A 19,899-nucleotide genomic window follows, 5' to 3' on the forward strand; every position below is an offset into this window, starting at 1 on the left:
ATGGTCTACCCATACAGAAATGAGCCAATGCCTTCAATGCCTTTCAGTAGTTATTTAAAGGGTTATTTGGGTGTACAAATAAAGATTATTTTGTAGTGTCAAAAAATTTAAGCAAGTTGTGGTCAATAAATGATGTATCTTTAAGTATTCTAATTAATTTGAGTGATGCTGTCTGCCATGGTTTCCCTTTAGTACAACATTGTTCTCATTGCAGTGTTATACCATAGCTGGTCACAGAGTTTTTTTAATTATACATTCACATCTTTCCATTTTCTAACCACATTATCTAATTCAGGGTTCTGTGGAGCTTGAGCTTATCCTGGTAAGCAATATTTTTGGACTGTGGCAGGAAACTGGAGCACCCAGAGGAAACCCACATGAACAAGGAAAGAAAATACGGAACAACAATTTGGAATCATTCATTGTTTTCTAAAACTAGATTCTTTGGCTTCAACTCTTCAAGCACAGTCACTGCAAGCTACAGCATGCCTGATAGGAGAGATCACTGACCGTAGCAAGGCTTATGTCTTTCACTGACATTACCACAAGCATTTTGGTGCATAACAAGTCATAGGAATTGCTGTTTACAGGACGGAAAAGAGTACCCTGCTAGATTATTTCCATTCCTACTTCCTACTGGAACTTTACCAGTGTGCTCCTACCTGGGGTGTCCTGGCCACAGACTTGAACCTGGGATCAGAGAGCTCATCCTGCTTTCAGAGTTTGTTCATCTGCAGGGTGAGATGTGTTGGAGCCCACTGCCATGGAAGTATGTCAGTTGCTTACAGGAAGCAATGGAAGAACTTCTGCCTTTGTACTCTATAGTTATATAGTCATTTTGCTTTGTTAAGCAACATTAGGTGTGGAAAAAGTTAATTTGCATTAACTGTACAGTTAGGAATGATAAAAGTATAATTACAACATTTTTAATCCTCTTAGAGTTTGTCAGTAAGGTTAAAGAAAATCGCCAACACTGAATAAAGCTGATAAAGTCAATTAAAATTTCACAAATAAATAATAGCCGAACATGATAAGGTTTCTCCATATAATTACATTTTCGTGTTTAATTTCAGTCATTTTATTTTCTGGGTTTCAAATGGCTTTCTGAAAACCTCTGTATTTCAGTGCTATCTCGATGTTTTAAGAATAATTCCAAGGTGTTGAAAGGCTTTTAATGCAAGGGGAAAAAAAAGTATGCAAGACCACCAAGAAAGGGCCAATAAACCTGTTTAAACATTTTCCTTGTATGCTGTAAATTGGGATAAGTCTTAGGAAAAATGCAGTTTCTGATTTTTCCTAATATCTGTAATGTTGTGGCTCCTAGCCCTGTGTATGAGTGCTCAAGTCTTTCATGCGAGTATAGATGTCTGGCTCACACAAGTCCAAATATTTTCTAGAGGAAAAGCATATCGGATATCAGAGCGACTCTCCTGGCTTTGGCATTTGTCTCCATTTGAAGGATTTGAAGTATTCTCCATTTGAAGGATTTTCCTCTATGATTATGTACTTCTCTCTTCTCTTTGTTCTGGTAGGTCAGCAAAAGAAGATGGGAGTAAACCTTAAGCTCTTCCGGATATGTGCTCTGACAGTTGTTAAGATGACGATTGTCAGCATTTTAGTGGTGATCTATTGTAAAGATGTGACTTTTCCAGGAGTGATTTTGCGCTTCTTGTTGGCAGTTGTGGACAATTTGAAAGTTATAAAGAGCATCAGATTTTTTAATTCCCAGGCCACTCCAATGATCACCTACAATCTACAGCTACCGCACGGGCCGTATGATGTTGCTTATCCCTACAACTACACATACATTATCAATGAGCCGGAGAAGTGCAGCAAAACGACCCCGTTCCTGATCTTAATGGTCCCAGTGGCTCCAGACAATCGCCTGTCAAGGGACACCATCAGAAGGACCTGGGGTAATGAGAGCTTGATTCCTGGGGTGAACATTCTTCGGATCTTCTACTTGGGGCTTCCATCTGGAGAGCAAGCCTCTCGTATACAGGAAGAGCTGAAGAACGAGAGCAGAGAGCACCAGGACGTGGTCCAGAAGGACTTTATGGACAGCTACTTCAATCTGACCATCAAGACAATGATGATCCTGGACTGGTTGACCTCCTACTGCTCTGAGAGTCCTTACGCTATAAAGATTGACACAGACACTTTCCTCAACGTGGACCATTTGGTTAAGTTCCTGGATCCCAAGGCTATCCCTACCAAGAAAGACTTCATCACTGGGGTGATCATTGAAGGTGGAGAAGCTCGCAGAGACAGAGGATCAAAGTGGTACATGCCTGAGGAGGTGTACCCCAAAAGGACTTACCCCCTCTATGTCTCTGGGATTGGCTACATCTTTTCACTGGACTTGGCCCAGAAGATCCTGGAAAAGTCCAAGTACGTGAAACCTTTGCACCTAGAGGATGTCTACGTGGGCATGTGCCTCGAGGAGCTGAACATTAAGCCAACATACCCCCCAAGCCAGTCTCTCTTCAATCTTCAGTGCCTGCCCTTTGACAAGTGCCTCTACTCCAAAATGATCACTATGACAGATCTAAGCAACAGTGAACTTCTGTACTACTGGATTGCTTTTCAGAAACCTGGGCCTCCATGTTGAAAAGGAGAGGTGAGTGGGGAATATGCAGAAGAAGTGGACAGAACATCAGAAGTGTGACGTGACCTTTATAAAAGCTTTGTTAATGCTAATGGTAGTATTATGTGATTTTTGCCTACATATTGTACCAAACAGTATTTCATGCCTTGTTTGGGTATGATTTCTTCCCTCATATACTATTGTAAATAATTATCTGACCTTAGTACTGGCCATAAAGGTTATATCATTTCATCCAGCAAATCCATTCCTGAAAGGATCTCCCCAAATATTGGTGAGGAGGAAACTAAGTTGAAGAATCCTGTCATCATTACTCAGGAATTATTAAAAATGGACATCTTATACTTTGTCTTCCCTCTCCAGTATATACAGAAGATACTGTACTTGTCAAATATTTAATGGCATGTATTAAGCAACCAAGAGATTTGTTCAAACAAACAGCTGAGACAAATGACTCTTTTTTCCACTGTTCATGTGAGTTTGTTTACAAAAAACCCTGGAATCCATCTATTCCTCAGCTTCACAAATGTTTTGGTTTATAAATAATCTACAATACATTGTAGCGGCAATGCTTGTTAATAAGACACAATTAGGTGTTGCGGTGCTTTCCCAAATGAGGCCCCATTTCTCCCTTCATCTCTGTGGTGCAGCCACAGAGAAGCTATTCATGCAGGCTGATTTAAAGATGTTTTCTTTTGATAAGGGACAGCTCCCAAAGGGGGATGCACTTAGCTAAGCCTGGCTATCATGATCAATGGTCATCCATTGGCGCCTATCTGTCTAGGGAGTGCCAGATGGACATCTGGACTGCATTCCTAAGTGTCAGGAGTAAGTGACTCATATCTCACCTTGATCAACCAATCAGGGACTGGTAGGGCCGAGTAACCCACGTGGGACTCTGATGCCCATGGAACTTTCAGCCAATCAACAAGCTGAAGTTCCTCCAGGTAAAAACAGGCAACACAGAGAGCCTGAGAGATTCAGTGGGATTCTGTGGAGAATTCTGTGGACTTTTCTAAAGGGAATTCAAAGGAGAATTCCAGGGCAGGACAGCCCAGGAGCAGAAGGCTCCCAAGGGCAGGACATTCTCGCAGAGCGCCTCCTGACCATCCTGACACTCAGCCCGGACAACCAAGGAACGGCCAGTGTGTCCAAGTGCCAGAACTTTCCTTTGTTCTAAGAGTCTAGAGCGGAGGCTGCCAGAGAGTAACCAGAGGATCCACCCGAGGTTAGCACCAGCAGCAAGCCTCGTGAACAGGTCGGAACTGTGGACAGCTGAATCACTATTCAGAACTAGCGCTTCATCAGGAATTAACCGGTCCTCTTCCTGACCTGCTGGGACCCACAGTCATCTTTTCTCCTGTGCACAAACTGTGCTAGTTAAAGCCAACACTAACTAGCCGGTCAGTGAGCATCAGCAGCGCTCTGTCGCAAGCCGCGCAGCACACCGAGCCAGAGAGCGCGGATTGGACAGCAACAGCCTGCAACTGTTTCTTTGTGCCCGCAGGAGATCTGAATCCCCAGAGATTGGATGAGTATTCAACTTCACTGCATTACTGCTCGAGAATTCAATTGTTATCCCAACCAGTTGATATCAATTTAATTCCTACAGATGCAGCCATTCAAAATGCGCGGGCGATACCGCATTATTTTGCGGTACGCTGTACGCAGTCTACCGCAAGCTACCGGTAAATACCGCGAATTACCGTAAATTCTCCTATAATACGACAAGCAAAATAATAGTATCCGGAATTTCCGCAAGGTGGAACTAATAAAGCTCAACCTCTCATGTTTGAGCTGTGGCCATCAAAGTCTTTAACGAAGATATTACTAATAGTATTAACAATGGATGACCTTGGACAAGCTGTAAGTGTAAACTCAAAGTATTGCCCTGGTCAACATTCTTTTTTTAATTGACCGTCTTTGTAAAAGTAACACCACAGCATTTTGCAATCACGCATTTGTTTCCAATCATGCAAAGTACAGTAATTTTTGAGAATCGATTCACCATGCCTTTCACATGCTCATAAAAGAGATTGATTTAGGAACATAAACATATTACCGTATGAAAACTGTACTGTATACAGTATGTATATGTATATTTAATGTCTTAACTGTGCCCGTTTAAGTATTGAATATTCATATCTAATTTTACCACTGAAGGGAAATCTTAGTAGCTGAGCATAAAAAGAATAGGAGCATACTGCAACGCATGTGAAGGCCATAAACGATATTAATTTTGGAACATAAACATACAGTATATGGCTGGTCTCGGTACTTTAAAGAAAACATAATTGATTTCTACAACAAGCATGGTTTCATTATGACCAGAATCGGTCTTGAGATATTTTTAACTTGATTTACAGTATTTGAGAGGTATGTCTTAACACCGATACTACAGTGCGTAAATACTTCTCACGTATATGTTTCTAGGTTTATATTATGCATTTCATACGGTCAAATTACTTTTGAGCAACTAATAAGAAGCGCGAAACGGTATGCGTTTTAGTTTCGTTTTGTGCTGGGACTCTGCTTTTAACAATGTTGCCGTGGATTGATTAGAGATATCAAGTACATACAAGTCATTTTTAAATGTTGTAGTTCGTCTTGTAAAAATGTTACGAGTACATCATCTATCAACAATTACACAGGTTCTGTTTCCATATTGCGGATTTTGGTTACGTAATATTATTTTCTAGATTTCACGTTGTGAATATATGATTTGGGCAAACAGAGCCGCAAAGAAGTACATTATGGGTTGTTGTTTTTTTTTTTGCAGTTTTATCTAGAACAAGCGATGCTTAAACCTTTGTCTGATTCTTGTGAAACTATCCACACGACAGTTACAGTACCTAGGAGTTGACTTCAGTGATGTCACTGATGGGATGTTTCTAAAAATCCATCCTCTGTAAATCGTCTTCTCTAGTTGTCCTGTATATGTATTCGCTAATGAAGCTGTGTGTTCTGAGCCTGGATCTCTACATTTCTGTATGAACCAGCTTAGAGGGCTAAAGACAGCTTGTGTTTAAATTGAGTGTAAGGCAATTTATGGTTCTAAAGTCATGGTCAGCATTTATTATTGTATTCTGATGTAAACTTGTTCTGTGCCTAGTCACATTATTTTATAGCGTTTTTATAGCATTATCAAAGCCGGTGGCGCTGTGTGTTAGTTTCCTGACTCCCATGTCACATGGTCTGTGATTGAATCCCATGGAACTATGACTTTATTTTTTAACAAACATTTCTTTGAAAAAATGAAACGTTTCCCTTGGTCAGAGATTAAATAAAACCTCACTCGCACCAAACAAATTTATATTTCTAAATATCACAACATGATCGAATTTAAGTCTTTTTAATAACAATGAATAGTCACCTATGCGTTACAAAATAAACATTTATATTGATTTGAATCGCGTTTTGAACCAGCTACCAGTTATCACTGTACTTCCTACTTTGAAAATACCTGTGAAACCGGTTTAATTCGTCACAGCCAGCACTCCGGCAGAGAGGGGGTTGTACTCGTAAAGTAGAAGCAGGCGAGATTTCCAGCGAAAGACACCTCCCCCCCCCTCATACTATTCAAATTGTATTACAGCATTGTAATTACACATTGTAATTGTATTACACATTGTACACATGCTTAAAAGAGAAGAGAGAAAACGCAAGCCTTCTTCAGGTGTGAGGGTCTTCTGCTCAGAATGAAACGCTAAAATGTAATGTAGGCTCTGAATTGGTTCAATTATGATTTGGGCTTGATTAAGGTCGCTGCCTTTCATCTAAAACCCTACTTGAATCCTTCTAAACTAAAAATCAGTGTTAGTGAGTTCTAAATAAAGAGGTATCCAGGTAACAGTGAAACGGGCAGACAGTCTGGGGAGATTGCCCGTTTTCCATGTAAATAGTTCCCTGGTTCCACACCCCTTGGTGTTTCTCTCGCTCTCTCTCGGGTCACCTGATCATTAGCTCGAAAGATTTCAGTGCTTTGTGTATATTCTAATGGTAGTGGGGGCAGGGTGTGTGGGAACAGGTTTGGTTGAAATTGCATTGGAGATCTATGTTCTTCACACCTGAAACATTTTCTCTGAAAGCATTTTCTTCGCAGTTTAGCCGATCTTGTTACAGCATGTTACAGTTTACTATTATTAACCATATTAATTTTAAGTGCTTAATGCCATTTTTTGACCAGGCACGAATATTCTTAAGTCCATATCTTCGCAAGGGAATCAGTGCGAATTGCAATACTAATTAAATGACCGCAGGCACTTTCCACCCCCTCTGCCAGCAGGAACATTCCTATTCTTAGCTCAGCAGCTCATTACAAACCGGGTTTTTTTACACAGCGATACAGCTTTGCGTTGTGAATCTGTTTTTCCGTGTTTACAAAGAAAGTGGAATACTACCTGCTATACAGATACATATGTTTAGATATTTAGACCCTAAAATTAATATCATTATTAATAATAATGATTATAATGATAATAATGATAATCAGCCAGTGAAAGCTCTGTTGTCCTTCACATCAATGCCTGAAACATTTTACCGAACCCAGGATTTTACAGAGAGGGAGGAGGCGCGGAGCTCAGCAGTGCAGAACATACATTCTGCTGCCTGGAGCGCAGCAATCGCGTCTGCATTTATAACTTAGTTTTTAAAATTAATCAAGCAATATGAAGCATCTCTTTTTACTTTTAAGTCCCTTAATTATCATTAAGCACAGCTTTCTCACCACTTAGACTACTTTTTGATACCATCCTTAGTCAAACCAGAAACGTGTTGTTCTGTCTAATGACATTACAAGTGGAAAGATTACAGATTTTAATCGTCTTTAATTTTGTTACATTATACATTTTAGAAACGTTTCATCCATACAAACACCACAAAACTATTTTCGATTGTATTTCTGAATAGTATGTTACACTTAGTTCACTGTTTTAAATACATCTAATTAAGAAAGTTAGGCACTGTGTGGATGGAACTATACACAGTGTTAGAAACCCACTATGAAATGGCAGCATCTCACTGAGAATAAAATATTTTATAGTGCTGGCTTAAGGAAACAGCCTTTCCACCTCTCTTGCACATCAGTATCCATACCTAGTTATTTAAACAAATTGCCTCTAATTATAAACATCTTAATATGCTGGCTCTGTGGATCCGCATCAGCTATGTTTGCCCATTCCTTCAATTCATGTGCATCCAACACACAGTTCAATGCCAGCAACTACACATAATCTAAAATACAATCCTTATTTCAGTATCTATGTAAACATATAGTCTGTTAACTTCATCATCTTCATCAAAAGTATGCCTAACCCCATTAGGAAGTGTTCTTGTTATAAGTGTATTCCTCAGCTTTCCCCAAATTATCTTCTTCTTACCAACATCTCTAGTCTTTTATCCTGCAATAACTCAGCCAACACTTAAATCTCCAAAAGCTGCTTGTGTTAATTTCTTTAAATCACAAATATCATGTGTAAATACTGGCCATGTAATACTCTGCATTGTGGAATAATAGCTTATTTTAAAGGAAACTACAGAAACTAAGAACTAGAGAAATCAAGAAAGGGTTTTTTTTCTAGAATTAATAAATGCACATCCTGTTCACTGGGGAAATTAAATCCACACTGAGCAATCTTCAATATGTTCAGAATATGACAGCAAGAATCCTATCAGGGATGCATTACACCTGTTTTCAAGTCCTTGCACTGGTTACCTATCAGATTTCGAGTCAACTTCAAAATCCTTATCCTCCTTATATACTGTCCTACAACTGTTATTATTGATCACCGAATTATTGTACTTGACATGACTTCATTCAGCCTTTCCTGAACGTCTATGACAGGCAGAGAGAGTGCTGTTTCTGGTGCGATCTTTTGCAGCTGACATTTCACTGTTTTAAACGAACAAGAAATTAGATTGCTCATAAATCAGTTATTCTATATAAACACAGCGTAATTGCCCTCCGAAAATGCTCTTTTTCTTGTTCGTTTTAGAGACCTTGATCGAAACTGATTTTAGATGTCTATCAGCAACAAATTTCGCTTTGTTGCTGATAGGTTAAGCTTTCGAAACGCTGTCCCAAAGTCATGTGACTGATTTTTCGCCCTGTTTCGTTGGTTAAACGCAATGATCACAAGCACCACCATGGTAACTGGGATGTGTAGTTTTTAATTCCGTTTGAATTATAACTGTACGTACTGTCTTCATATTTGGCCAGGGCTTTAAAGAGAAGGCGCGCCAAAAAATGTCGGTGCCGTCGTCTCCGCTTTAAAGGTACCCCCGTGCTGGAAGAATTTGACCTCGGAACGTTTGCCCAGCGTAGTTATAGTGGACATAAAAACAAGAGTTCACTGACATTATATCCTAGAAGACACAGACCGGCGCCAGACCGGTAAATGCCTGATGAACTAGGGATTGGACAGTTTCCAAGTGCTTGTACAATCGATGGAAATGTTCAAATAAATGTGCAAAAGAAATAAACAAAATAATCATTTATTTCTTTATCATATTGGCTAGCTAATGTCCTCTCTTTGCTAGTTAGTGGCTGTGTTTCTGCGTTGGGTAGCAACGGGTGACTGTTCTCAGGCGGAAGATGTAAACAGCTTAATTTTCGTGTTAAATAAATTTAAATTAATTTAAAAATTAAAATTCATTCTATACAGCAATCACATATTTGGGTACCGTTTCATAAAACTTTAATGCTTAAAATGTTTAGGGAGAAATGGAAGACTGGTGTGTATTTTTTCTTTAAACTATCAAGACCAGCCATACACAGTACAGTTTATGTACATACAGTAATGTTTATGTTCCTAAATTAATATCGTTTATGACCTTCGGGTGCGTTATGCTCCTCTTCTTTTTATGCTCAGCTACTAAAATTTCCCTTTAGTGGTAAAATTCCATATAAATATTCAAAACTAAGTGGATTAAAATGTGCACAGTAAAGACATTAAATGATTAAATCTTTTCACTACCAACCAATGCACCACGAGTGCCCCTGTCGGTCATTTTGGCCAGCCAATCACTTACCGCGGTGCCCTCCGGTGCCCTGCGGGTAGGTTACTGTACCGCGGGTTTTTACCGCTCATTTTGAATGGCTGCATCTGTAAGAGTTATGTACTTGTTTTGAGTATCTAATGTATAACCAAGTTCATTTATGAAACGGTCTAAATGAATGATATACTGAACGTATGTCCTCTTGATATATGTACAGTAACTCTTTGTAACTGACTGAATATATATCTTTTGTATTCTGATAACCCTCTCGATAAGATCTGTTAGGTTTACATGCATTTTCTATGTATTAATAAATGTATCCTCGTGTATTAGTACCTGTGTGTGTGCGTTGTTTGAGTTATATCGCATGGTTGGATTCTAAGGCCATCAAAAGAATCATTTTGTGATTTACTGCTACAATTAATAATTGTCCCAGTAAATGCCCAAAGCCTACAGAACTGGTGCCTTCAGAGAGCACACTACAACATTAATCACTTGTAAAATAGAAGTACAGTTCATATCTGTTTTGCGGTTCAAAGTATCCCAGGATAAATGTTTTGTTTTACCCCAGTGGGAAGAGAATAGGCAAGTTCCTGGTACAGAAACACTCTGTTTTTTGTGTTAATCACACAAAAGTGGTACTATTTGAAAATAAAAATTAAAAAAGTATAAGGCTCTACTAATAACAAAGACATGAGGATGGATTTCTATTCTTTTTTTCTTAAGGTGCTGTTGTGCAAAATTACATTTAAACTACAAGGAAGTGAACTTAAACCTGAGAACAGGAGATACTTCTTCACACAAAGGGCTGTGGCAGTGTGGAACAAGCTACTCAGCAGTGATCAGTAAAGTTGATACCCTCATTTCTTTCAAGAAGTGGCTGGGTCAGATCCTTTGATCAATTAATGACCATCTACCAAATAAGCCAGATGGGCTGAATGACCTCTTGTTTGTAAACCTTTCTTCAAGGCTTCTGCTCTTCATCCTACAGATGTACACTGAGTAGAGAAGGGAACCTTCAAGAACAGTAAGTTACAAATCTGCACCAATATGTTCTTAAAGGGGGGCAGATTCATTAGATCTCAGAAGCTTATAAAGGTTGGTGCCTTCTCAGTCCTGGGATGGGAAACATACAGTACGCTGCTGCTGTAAGTGGTGGGGTCCAGCAGGTATACTTTTCACTTTGGAGCAGAAATTTCAAATCATTGCCACAGTACAGTTGTACTGGGCTGATCAATTAAATATTCTAACTGTCATCTGACTACTTGGTAATTAAAATCCTATTGAAATTACATAATAATCAGAATGTTGTATAAGTAGAATCTGCTCTTCAATCCCGTGTCTAAAGGAACATTTCTCTGGGTCTCACCATGATTACAAGTTCCCCATTTCACCTGCTACCTTAGCATTTTTTACAGGGATGTATTTATCTGCTAATTATAGATTGTTATCACCTGAATAAATAAAATACATTTTCAAACTTTTTTGAATTTTTCAGAATTTTCAGAATTTTCCTTGACAGGAAATTGCAGTGCTGAAATTTTATCATAAAAAGGATGGAGATTTCTTGAGACAACTGAAAAGTGCTCAGGACCACATTGATTTTTGAAAACTTATTTTCCTATTGCATTCTTTTTTTTACCTCCAGATAGATTTATAATGTCCGACAATGGTTCAATTTCTGAACAACTGAGGCAGCGTATTGACTGTTTCATGAAGGATATTGTAAGTGCCTTCAGGTTTAGTTGATCCTTGGGACATAATACTGTATATATACTGTATTCTAATGCAACAGAATACAATGCACTATATATTATTTGCAAATAATATATAATATTGAAGGTGCAATACTGAGTTAGACAATAATAGAAGAAGTGTTACAAATGAGAGGAGACCTTTCTACTAACTTAGCATCTTAGATAATCCTAAAATATCTTGAAAGAAGCCTTGTTATCAGCTTCAACATAATGGCTGAGCAGCTTGTACCAGACTCCCACAACTCTTTGTACAAAGAGGTGCCTACTGTCCTTAGTTTTACATGGACATTCACATAGTGCCACTTAGCTCAATGATTCTGAGGTCTGAAAAAGCAACTCTTCAGTGTGCGACCTTTTTATACCCCAAAACTCCCAAAAACATCTTTAGATTTAAGTATTCCTGACATGTAAAAGTACCTGCAGCTGAACCTAATCAAAGTTATTTGTATTTAATTATAAATTGCCAAACCTTTAATATTTACAATAACACAGCAAAAAAAGCATTACACAATCATTGTAATTTGTGTTGACATACAGTGCCTTGCGAAAGTATTCGGCCCCCTTGAACTTTTCAACCTTTTGCCACATTTCAGGCTTCAAACATAAAGATATAAATTTTTTATTTTATGTGAAGAATCACCAACAAGTGGGACACAATTGTGAAGTGGAACGAAATCTATTGGATTTTTGAAACTTTTTTAACTAATAAAAAAATGAAAAGTGGGGCGTGCAAAATTATTCGGCCCCCTTGCGTTAATACTTTGTAGAGCCACCTTTTGCTGCGATTACAGCTGCAAGTCGCTTGGGGTATGTCTCTATCAGTTTTGCACATCGAGAGACTGAAATTCTTGCCCATTCTTCCTTGCAAAACAGCTCGAGCTCAGTGAGGTTGGATGGAGAGCGTTTGTGAACAGCAGTTTTCAGCTTTCCACAGATTCTCGATTGGATTCAGGTCTGGACTTTGACTTGGCCATTCAAACACCTGGATACGTTTATTTGTGAACCATTCCTTTGTAGATTTTGCTGTATGTTTGGGATCATTGTCTTGTTGGAAGATAAATCTCCGTCCCAGTTTCAGGTCTTTTGCAGACTCCAACAGGTTTTCATCCAGAATGGTCCTGTATTTGGCTGCATCCATCTTCCCCTCAATTTTAACCATCTTCCCTGTCCCTGCTGAAGAAAAGCAGGCCCAAACCATGATGCTGCCACCACCATGTTTGACAGTGGGGATGGTGTGTTGAGGGTGATGAGCTGTGTTGCTTTTACGCCAAACATATCGTTTTGCATTGTGGCCAAAAAGTTCGATTTTGGTTTCATCTGACCAGAGCACCTTCTTCCACATGTTTGGGGTGTCTCCCAGGTGGCTTGTGGCAAACTTTAGACGAGACTTTTTATGGATATCTTTGAGAAATGGCTTTCTTCTTGCCACTCTTCCATAAAGGCCAGATTTGTGCAGTGTAAGACTGATTGTTGTCCTATGGACAGACTCTCCCACCTCAGCTGTAGTTCTCTGCAGTTCATCCAGAGTGATCATGGGCCTCTTGGCTGCATCTCTGATCAGTCTTCTCCTTGTCTGAGCTGAAAGTTTAGAGGGACGGCCAGGTCTTGGTAGATTTGCAGTGGTCTGATACTCCTTCCATTTCAAGATGATCGCTTGCACAGTGCTCCTTGGGATGTTTGAAGCTTGGGAAATCTTTTTGTATCCAAATCCGGCTTTAAACTTCTCCACAACAGTATTACGGACCTGCCTGGTGTGTTCCTTGGTCTTCATGATGCTCTCTGCGCTTTCAACAGAACCTTGAGACTATCACAGAGCAGGTGCATTTATACAGAGACTTGATTACACACAGGTGGATTCTATTTATCACCATCAGTCATTTAGGACAACATTGGATCATTCAGAGATCCTCGCTGAACTTCTGGAGTGAGTTTGCTGCACTGAAAGTAAAGGGGCCGAATAATTTTGCACGCCCCACTTTTCATTTTTTTATTAGTTAAAAAAGTTTCAAAAATCCAATAGATTTCGTTCCACTTCACAATTGTGTCCCACTTGTTGGTGATTCTTCACATAAAATAAAAAATTTATATCTTTATGTTTGAAGCCTGAAATGTGGCAAAAGGTTGAAAAGTTCAAGGGGGCTGAATACTTTCGCAAGGCACTGTAATGTCCGTTAAAGAGAAAAATGAGCTGCTCATATAAAGGAAGTTGGAAGTGAATGAAAGTGAAAGTGGATGCACTCAAGGCTGTCAGTTTGTGAGGAGATATAGCTATTGTGGGACAGAAAACTTATAACTCTGTGAAGAAATGGCAGCAAGATCTCGTGTCCTGGAAGAGGAGCTCTCCTGTCCTGTGTGTTATGAAATTTTCAGGGACCCTCTCACCTTGATGTGTAGCCACAGCTTCTGCAAAGCCTGCCTGGACAAACATTGGCAGACTGTAAGGTCTCAAAAATGTCCCGTTTGCAGGAAGACCTCTAAAGAAATGCCTCCCTGTAACCTGGCTCTAAAGAATCTGTGTGAGTCATTGCAGGAGGGAAGTCTAGCCGGGACTGAAGAGCTCTGCAGTCTGCACAGTGAGAAGCTGAAGCTCTTTTGTTTGGCTGATGAAGAGCTGTGTGTCAGACTTCAAGAAAACATGAAAACCACAAATTCTGCCCTGTGCAGGAATCAGCACAGATATATAAGGTTTGAAGTTAAAAATGTCTTTAGAGAAGTAAAAATAATGGTTTTAACCTTATTATGTATACAGATAGTAAATATTTAAACACAAATGAATTGTTAAATGTTTTGATGACTCAAAAGCTGTGCTCTCAGCTGAGCACTGTGCTCTTTTTTTCAGGAATTTCACATTGCTTATGGCTACTGTAGGTTATGTTTCTAACTCAATTTCCTTTGTGTTACTTGACACCAAGGGGTAGATATACTTATTTTGTTATATATTATATTGTGTAATAATGGTAAATATAGTATTGTAACAATTCATGTGCTTTATGAATGCAAACGTTGGTCATTGACTGGAACTTTTTTCAATAGTACTTTTACAGAGATTAAACTCTTATTGACTCATTTATTGAGAAGAAAATAAACGCTGTAGGAAAGCATTCAGCTATACATTCAAAAAGGGTAAAATAAAAAAATACATTGCCTGTAACAAAAAAAAAACGCATAGAAAATCTGAACTTCATGTAGGAAGTAGGCACTGAGAAATTATTTAGGAGAGAATCTTAATTGTTTCATTATGTTTTCTTTCTTTCCTGGTCATACAGTACTTATGGACAGGGAAGTCAAATTGACTAAAAATGATCAAATTCAAAAATTAACTTTGTCAATGTTTTCTAGGAGGAGCTTGAGACATCACTGAAGCTACTGCAGGAGAAGCTGGAAGCCTTTCATAATGTTAAAGAAATGTGTGACAAAGCATCAGAGCATATTAGGGTACTTTTACAATATGAATTTTATCTGAAATTTAACAGGTTTTATGAGATTACAGAGGAAAAATGAATAATTATGTTCCATTTCCACACTTAAACTAAAATCAAGCAAATCAAGTTAAAACATAAGACTCTGACTTGTTTCTAAAGATCAAGGTGCAGTTTACATTCAAGCAGTTTTTTCTTGAACAAAATAAATCAGAATTTTTCTTCATTTGTTTGTGGCTTGGTTCTAATTGTCACTTTAATCACTACTTTAATCACTTTTTAATTACTTTGCTCTGTTCAGAAAAAAAGACAGGCTTGGTAAATGAAGTTTCTTCAAGCATTAACAAAAACAAAATTCTTTATGTTTTAATTTTTTTTTCCATTCCAGATGCAGACCCAGCAAACTGAAAGACAGATAAAGAAGGAGTTTGAGAAACTTCACCAGTTTCTACAAGATGAAGAGGCAGCACGGATAGCTGAACTGAGGAAGGAAGAGGAGCAGAAGAGTCAGATCATAAAAAGGCAGATTAAGAGGCTCACAAGTGAGATCCCATCCCTTTCAGACACAATCAGAACCATAGAACAGGAGATGGAATCTAAAGACCTTTCATTCCTCCAGGTAAACATTACTCTGTAACAACACTCCTTTTAACGCTGGCAGCTATATATATCATTCTGCAGATCACAACTGGAGACCCACTGAAGCTAAGCAGGCGTGAGCTTGGCCCATACCTGGATGGGAGACCTCCTGGGAAAGTTAAGGTCACTGCTGGAAGAGGTTTAGTGGGACCAGTAGAGGGTGCCTACCCTGTGGTCTGTGTGGATCCTGTAAAAAGTAGTCCTGTGAATGAGATGTGAAACTGAGGTCCCGACTCTCTGTGGTCATTAAAAAAATATAAGTGTATGGCATTAATAATAATTCGTACTGACAGTAATGAAAGGTCACATTCACATACTGTGTTCCCAGTGCTGGGCTGAAACACTGAGGTGTGAATTCGGCTGTACATTTTATGCTGGCAGTCTGGCATTTTCTACTGCAATGACAAGTCTTTTTCCAATTAGAGGAAAGTTTAATTTTAAGTTTAAGATTGGTTTAGCCTGTTCATTTCCACCAACATTGAACTATAATTCTTGTTAAATTATTGACTTAGCTCTCTTAAGTACTTAATGAGTATTTTATTAAAATAATTTTGGCAGCATGGCTTTCTGTCAATGTAACTTCCACAATATAAATCTCACATTCTCAACAGCCACTACAAAATGAAGTTTACTAGTAGAGAATATACCTGTGTGAAGATAAGGATAGGAACTTTAACATATGTTTTTCCCTTGGTCCTTACATTCCACTCACAATCATAGCATTATTTAATAAAAAATCTAAATAACTTCTTCATTCATTTTTACTGCCTTTTTTCAGTTAGTTACACAACACACATACAGTACAGCATAAACTCTACCTTGGCTACAAATATAAGCCAAAGCTATTTTTTCTTTCTCTATCAGCTCCTGTGACTCTGGATCCTAACACAGCAGAACCTCAGCTCTCACTGTCTGAGGATCTTACCAGTGTGAGAGGCAGAGCTGAGAGACAGCAGCTTCCTGGCAACCCAGAGAGGTTTGATACAGGCGGAGGTGTGCTGGGTTCTGAGGGATTTACCTCTGAGAGACACTGCTGGGATGTGGAGGTGGTAGACAAAAATTACTGGATCTTGGGTTTGGCTAAAGAAACCATTAGCAGAAAAGGATCAATCACTGGGAGCCCAGAAGGAGGATTCTGGATGATAGGTCTTCTGGATGGTGATTACAGAGCACTGACATCACCACAGATACGACTCACTCTGAAGAGGAAACCTCAGAAAATCAGAGTGCAGCTGGACTATGACAGGGGAGAGGTATCATTCTCTGACCCCAGTGACAAGGCACCCATCTACACGTTTAAAAATGCATTTACAGAGCAGGTTTATCCCTTGTTTTGGCCAAGCTATCCTGATCCTTTACAAATCTGCCCAGTGGAAGTGTCTATAATAAGTAAATAACCCCTTATCATGAGGATAAAGAACAGGGAAGATGTGGAGGCCAGTAGAATGTGTGAGGGGTTCCCTTTCAGGCGGGTGAATCTTTTGGGATGACAAGCAGTAACTAAATGCATGAGATTATTATTATAACATTATTATATTATTATATAATATAGTTGTTCATACTTTATTTTTCAGCAAGGAGCAAAACTCTGCCCATTTCTTACAGGCAAGTTTCTACATTTCAGCTCTTCGTTCCCTGGTCAAAAACAGCTTCCTACTTTTCATAACCCTGAGAATTTAGATCTCTGAACATGTGATTCCAATGGGTTATTTGCAGACCAGTCGTTCACACAATGTGATGTCAGTTACTCTTATGTTACGAGAATACTATGTATGTTTGGATAAATGAAAAAAAGTAAAAACAAATCAGCTTCAAAGGATGTTTTTTTACAATTAATTGTTTTCTTGTTGTAATCATGCAATAGATGTTTTTTGAGTGTGCTTGTTAAGTCATTGAGATAATTTTGAAATGTATGTAAGTTTAGCTTTCAACAATGCCATTTATGTATTGAAAGGGGAACTGTAGTTCCAGTTTTCAGATCAGTGATTAAATCTCTAACAAAATAAATGTATTGTCGGTATGGGAAAAATGACAAATTTCCAATTAAGCACAAAATCTTGAATTTTGTGAAAGTACTGTAAGTTGCCATAATGTCTCAAACCCTTGGTTTTGCCACAGACGAGAGTGAAAATTTGCAGAAATTGCTACATGAAGCGGCACTTCCTGCTCACTAGTCACTGTAAAAACTAATGTAATCTGATCTACATGTGAATAAGTACAGGTTGTGCACTGCAGAAATATTCCAATGTGAATTAACAAGTAGGTAGAATTTGTCTAAAGTCTCGAAGTTGAGAGCAATATGTATTGACAAGCCAGCTTGTTTACAATGTCATAGACAACTACAGGTTGTGTAGTTTGGAATTTTTTCTTGCCTCTGAATCGCAGAGCATGGTGCTGCCATACCTGGAAATTTAATCTATTTTGTAATTTGTAGGTTTTACATGTTACTGTGTACATTTTACTTTTATTTTGGTTGGAAATGCACTCATCACTGCTAATTCTTTATAACCCTGAAATATAAAATAGCATTTTATATTTAATCAATTTATTTAATCCCCTTTAATCAACAATTTCTTCAGCCAGATGAGATGAGGTCATGATCTGCTTTGTACATTTTTCACCTTTTCATTTTACAGGCAAATCTTGCTGTATGTGCTGGTGTCTTCTGTGATGGCTTAAGGACAAGTAGAATTACATTCTAAAAATTCAATAGGATTCAAGTTTGGTTTAATGTTAGGAGACTGAAATGTCATGTTGCATTTGCAATTAGAAAGTACTAAATGTATTCTTTAGGATAAAGAATACAAGAAAATGGTTTGGTCAAATTACATTGTTAATATGCTCTGTGGAACGTATTTTTGAAGGGTAATAAAATTTGTAGATTATTGAAGATTGATTGTTATTGTAACATCACTCTTGGGAGACATGGTGTATGGAGGGCACAGTAGAAGTTTAGTGAGTCTTTTATTAATTAGCTGTTTTTAGAGAGCATGTCTCCTACAGAAAAGGTGAGAGACTTCTGTCAGTACAGCATATCCTCCTTATAATGCCACAGCATACAGCCACAGTGGATACAGCCACACCGGTGGTGATTTGTCAGAACCCAAGCACAAGAGACTAGAGAATGAAAAGTGAAAGAGGATTATGAGAATTACTGGCCAGTGGGGCTGATCAGGCCAGGCCAGTCAATAATGGGGGGAAAACATTGATCCCAGGAGAACCCAGGCTAACTGCATCCCTGGCAAAAAGAAAGGTCATTGAATTTAGACCATTGGAAAGGGAGCATCGGGTACTGAAAGGAAACCAATAGTGAGACCCCTGAAAAGGAACAGAACAGGCTTACAGGGCAGCCCTGGCTAACTCGAGGGTCAAGGCGTTGAGCAGTTAAAAGAGAAAGTGAAGATTAAAGATGCTGGCTAGAATAGAGACTGCTTCCTCAAGAGATACAGGGCACAGGCAAGGAGCTGGAGGTGCTGTGCCAGGTGATACTGTGAGCAGGCTAGGGGCGCAGAGCGAAGACTGGAAGCTAAGATTGCTGCCAAACAGAATCCGCCCATCAGAAAACACGGAGTCTCATCTACAGGAGGAACGGAATTGCGAGCTTCCTGGACAAGGAGCCAACAGCTAGAAGGGCAATCTTGAGGCTGCCGAGACTGCTGCACTGGGCGACGCTGGAGCTGAAAAATCCTGCAGGGAGCAAGGGCAGAAAAAAAAAAAGGAAGCTTGGGTATGGAGAACACCTGGATAGCGGCTGTTTTTATTTCCTGAAGCCTGCACTTTACTCTTGTTGGTTGTAGTTAATATGGTTGTTGCTGCTTTGTTGTGGCTGGACTGAGTTCCATGAATAAAGAGGGTGTGTTTAACTCCAAAGCTGATCCTGGTACTATTTTTCCCTGCACGAATCCCATGGCTGCCACAGGAAGGATTTGGTATGGAGAAATTGAAGGAAACTTTTAAGAAAAGGAAAGAGAAACGGGCATCAGGGAAGTCATGGGGTAGCATTGTTAGTGCAAACAACACTATCCAGCTCAACAAACAAAAAAGTGGAGTGAGACAGAAATGCAAATGCTGGAATTGAATACTGAGCTAATTAACATGGATCCCAAAAACGTACAAAATGAAAGACATAACTTAAGATGCAGTATAAACCAGAAAACCCATGTTAATTCCTGGTTTGAAATAAACATGTTACCTAAGACCATTAAGAACATGTGGATATTTAAAATAAGAACAATAGATCATCAGACTGGTTTAAAATGACAGGACGCCCATCTAGCTCATTTTGAGCTCCTCCTCACTCCTACTCCTTCACTCATCTAGAGTCTTGTGTTTCTTGAGTGCAGACACACAGAGCTTCCTGTTCCTCAACCCTATGACACTACTAATCCTCTACTGACCAGCCAGCCTTTGGTCTTCCAAGGTCGGCTCCAGCCATTGACATCTTCCTCCTGATGCCACCAGGCTGGGCCTCACACTCACTCTG

General features: G+C 39.0%; 1 protein-coding gene and 1 pseudogene across 1 annotated transcript; both read left to right on the forward strand.

Annotated features, from left to right (window-relative positions):
- The first annotated feature begins 1,365 nt into the window (after positions 1 to 1,365).
- LOC148650198 (beta-1,3-galactosyltransferase 2-like) lies at positions 1,366 to 3,095 on the forward strand. The gene has a single exon (XM_088604934.1). It carries the CDS (start codon positions 1,496 to 1,498, stop codon positions 2,609 to 2,611), a length of 1,116 nt encoding a protein of 371 aa, XP_088461060.1. The 5' UTR covers positions 1,366 to 1,495; the 3' UTR covers positions 2,612 to 3,095.
- A 10,532-nt stretch (positions 3,096 to 13,627) lies between these two features.
- Positions 13,628 to 19,004, forward strand: LOC148650199 (zinc-binding protein A33-like; annotated as a pseudogene).
- The last annotated feature ends 895 nt before the right edge of the window (positions 19,005 to 19,899 follow it).

Source organism: Lepisosteus platostomus, chromosome 13 (assembly GCF_059453375.1).
Source record: "Lepisosteus platostomus isolate fLepPlt1 chromosome 13, fLepPlt1.hap1, whole genome shotgun sequence".
Taxonomy (NCBI): domain Eukaryota; kingdom Metazoa; phylum Chordata; class Actinopteri; order Semionotiformes; family Lepisosteidae; genus Lepisosteus; species Lepisosteus platostomus.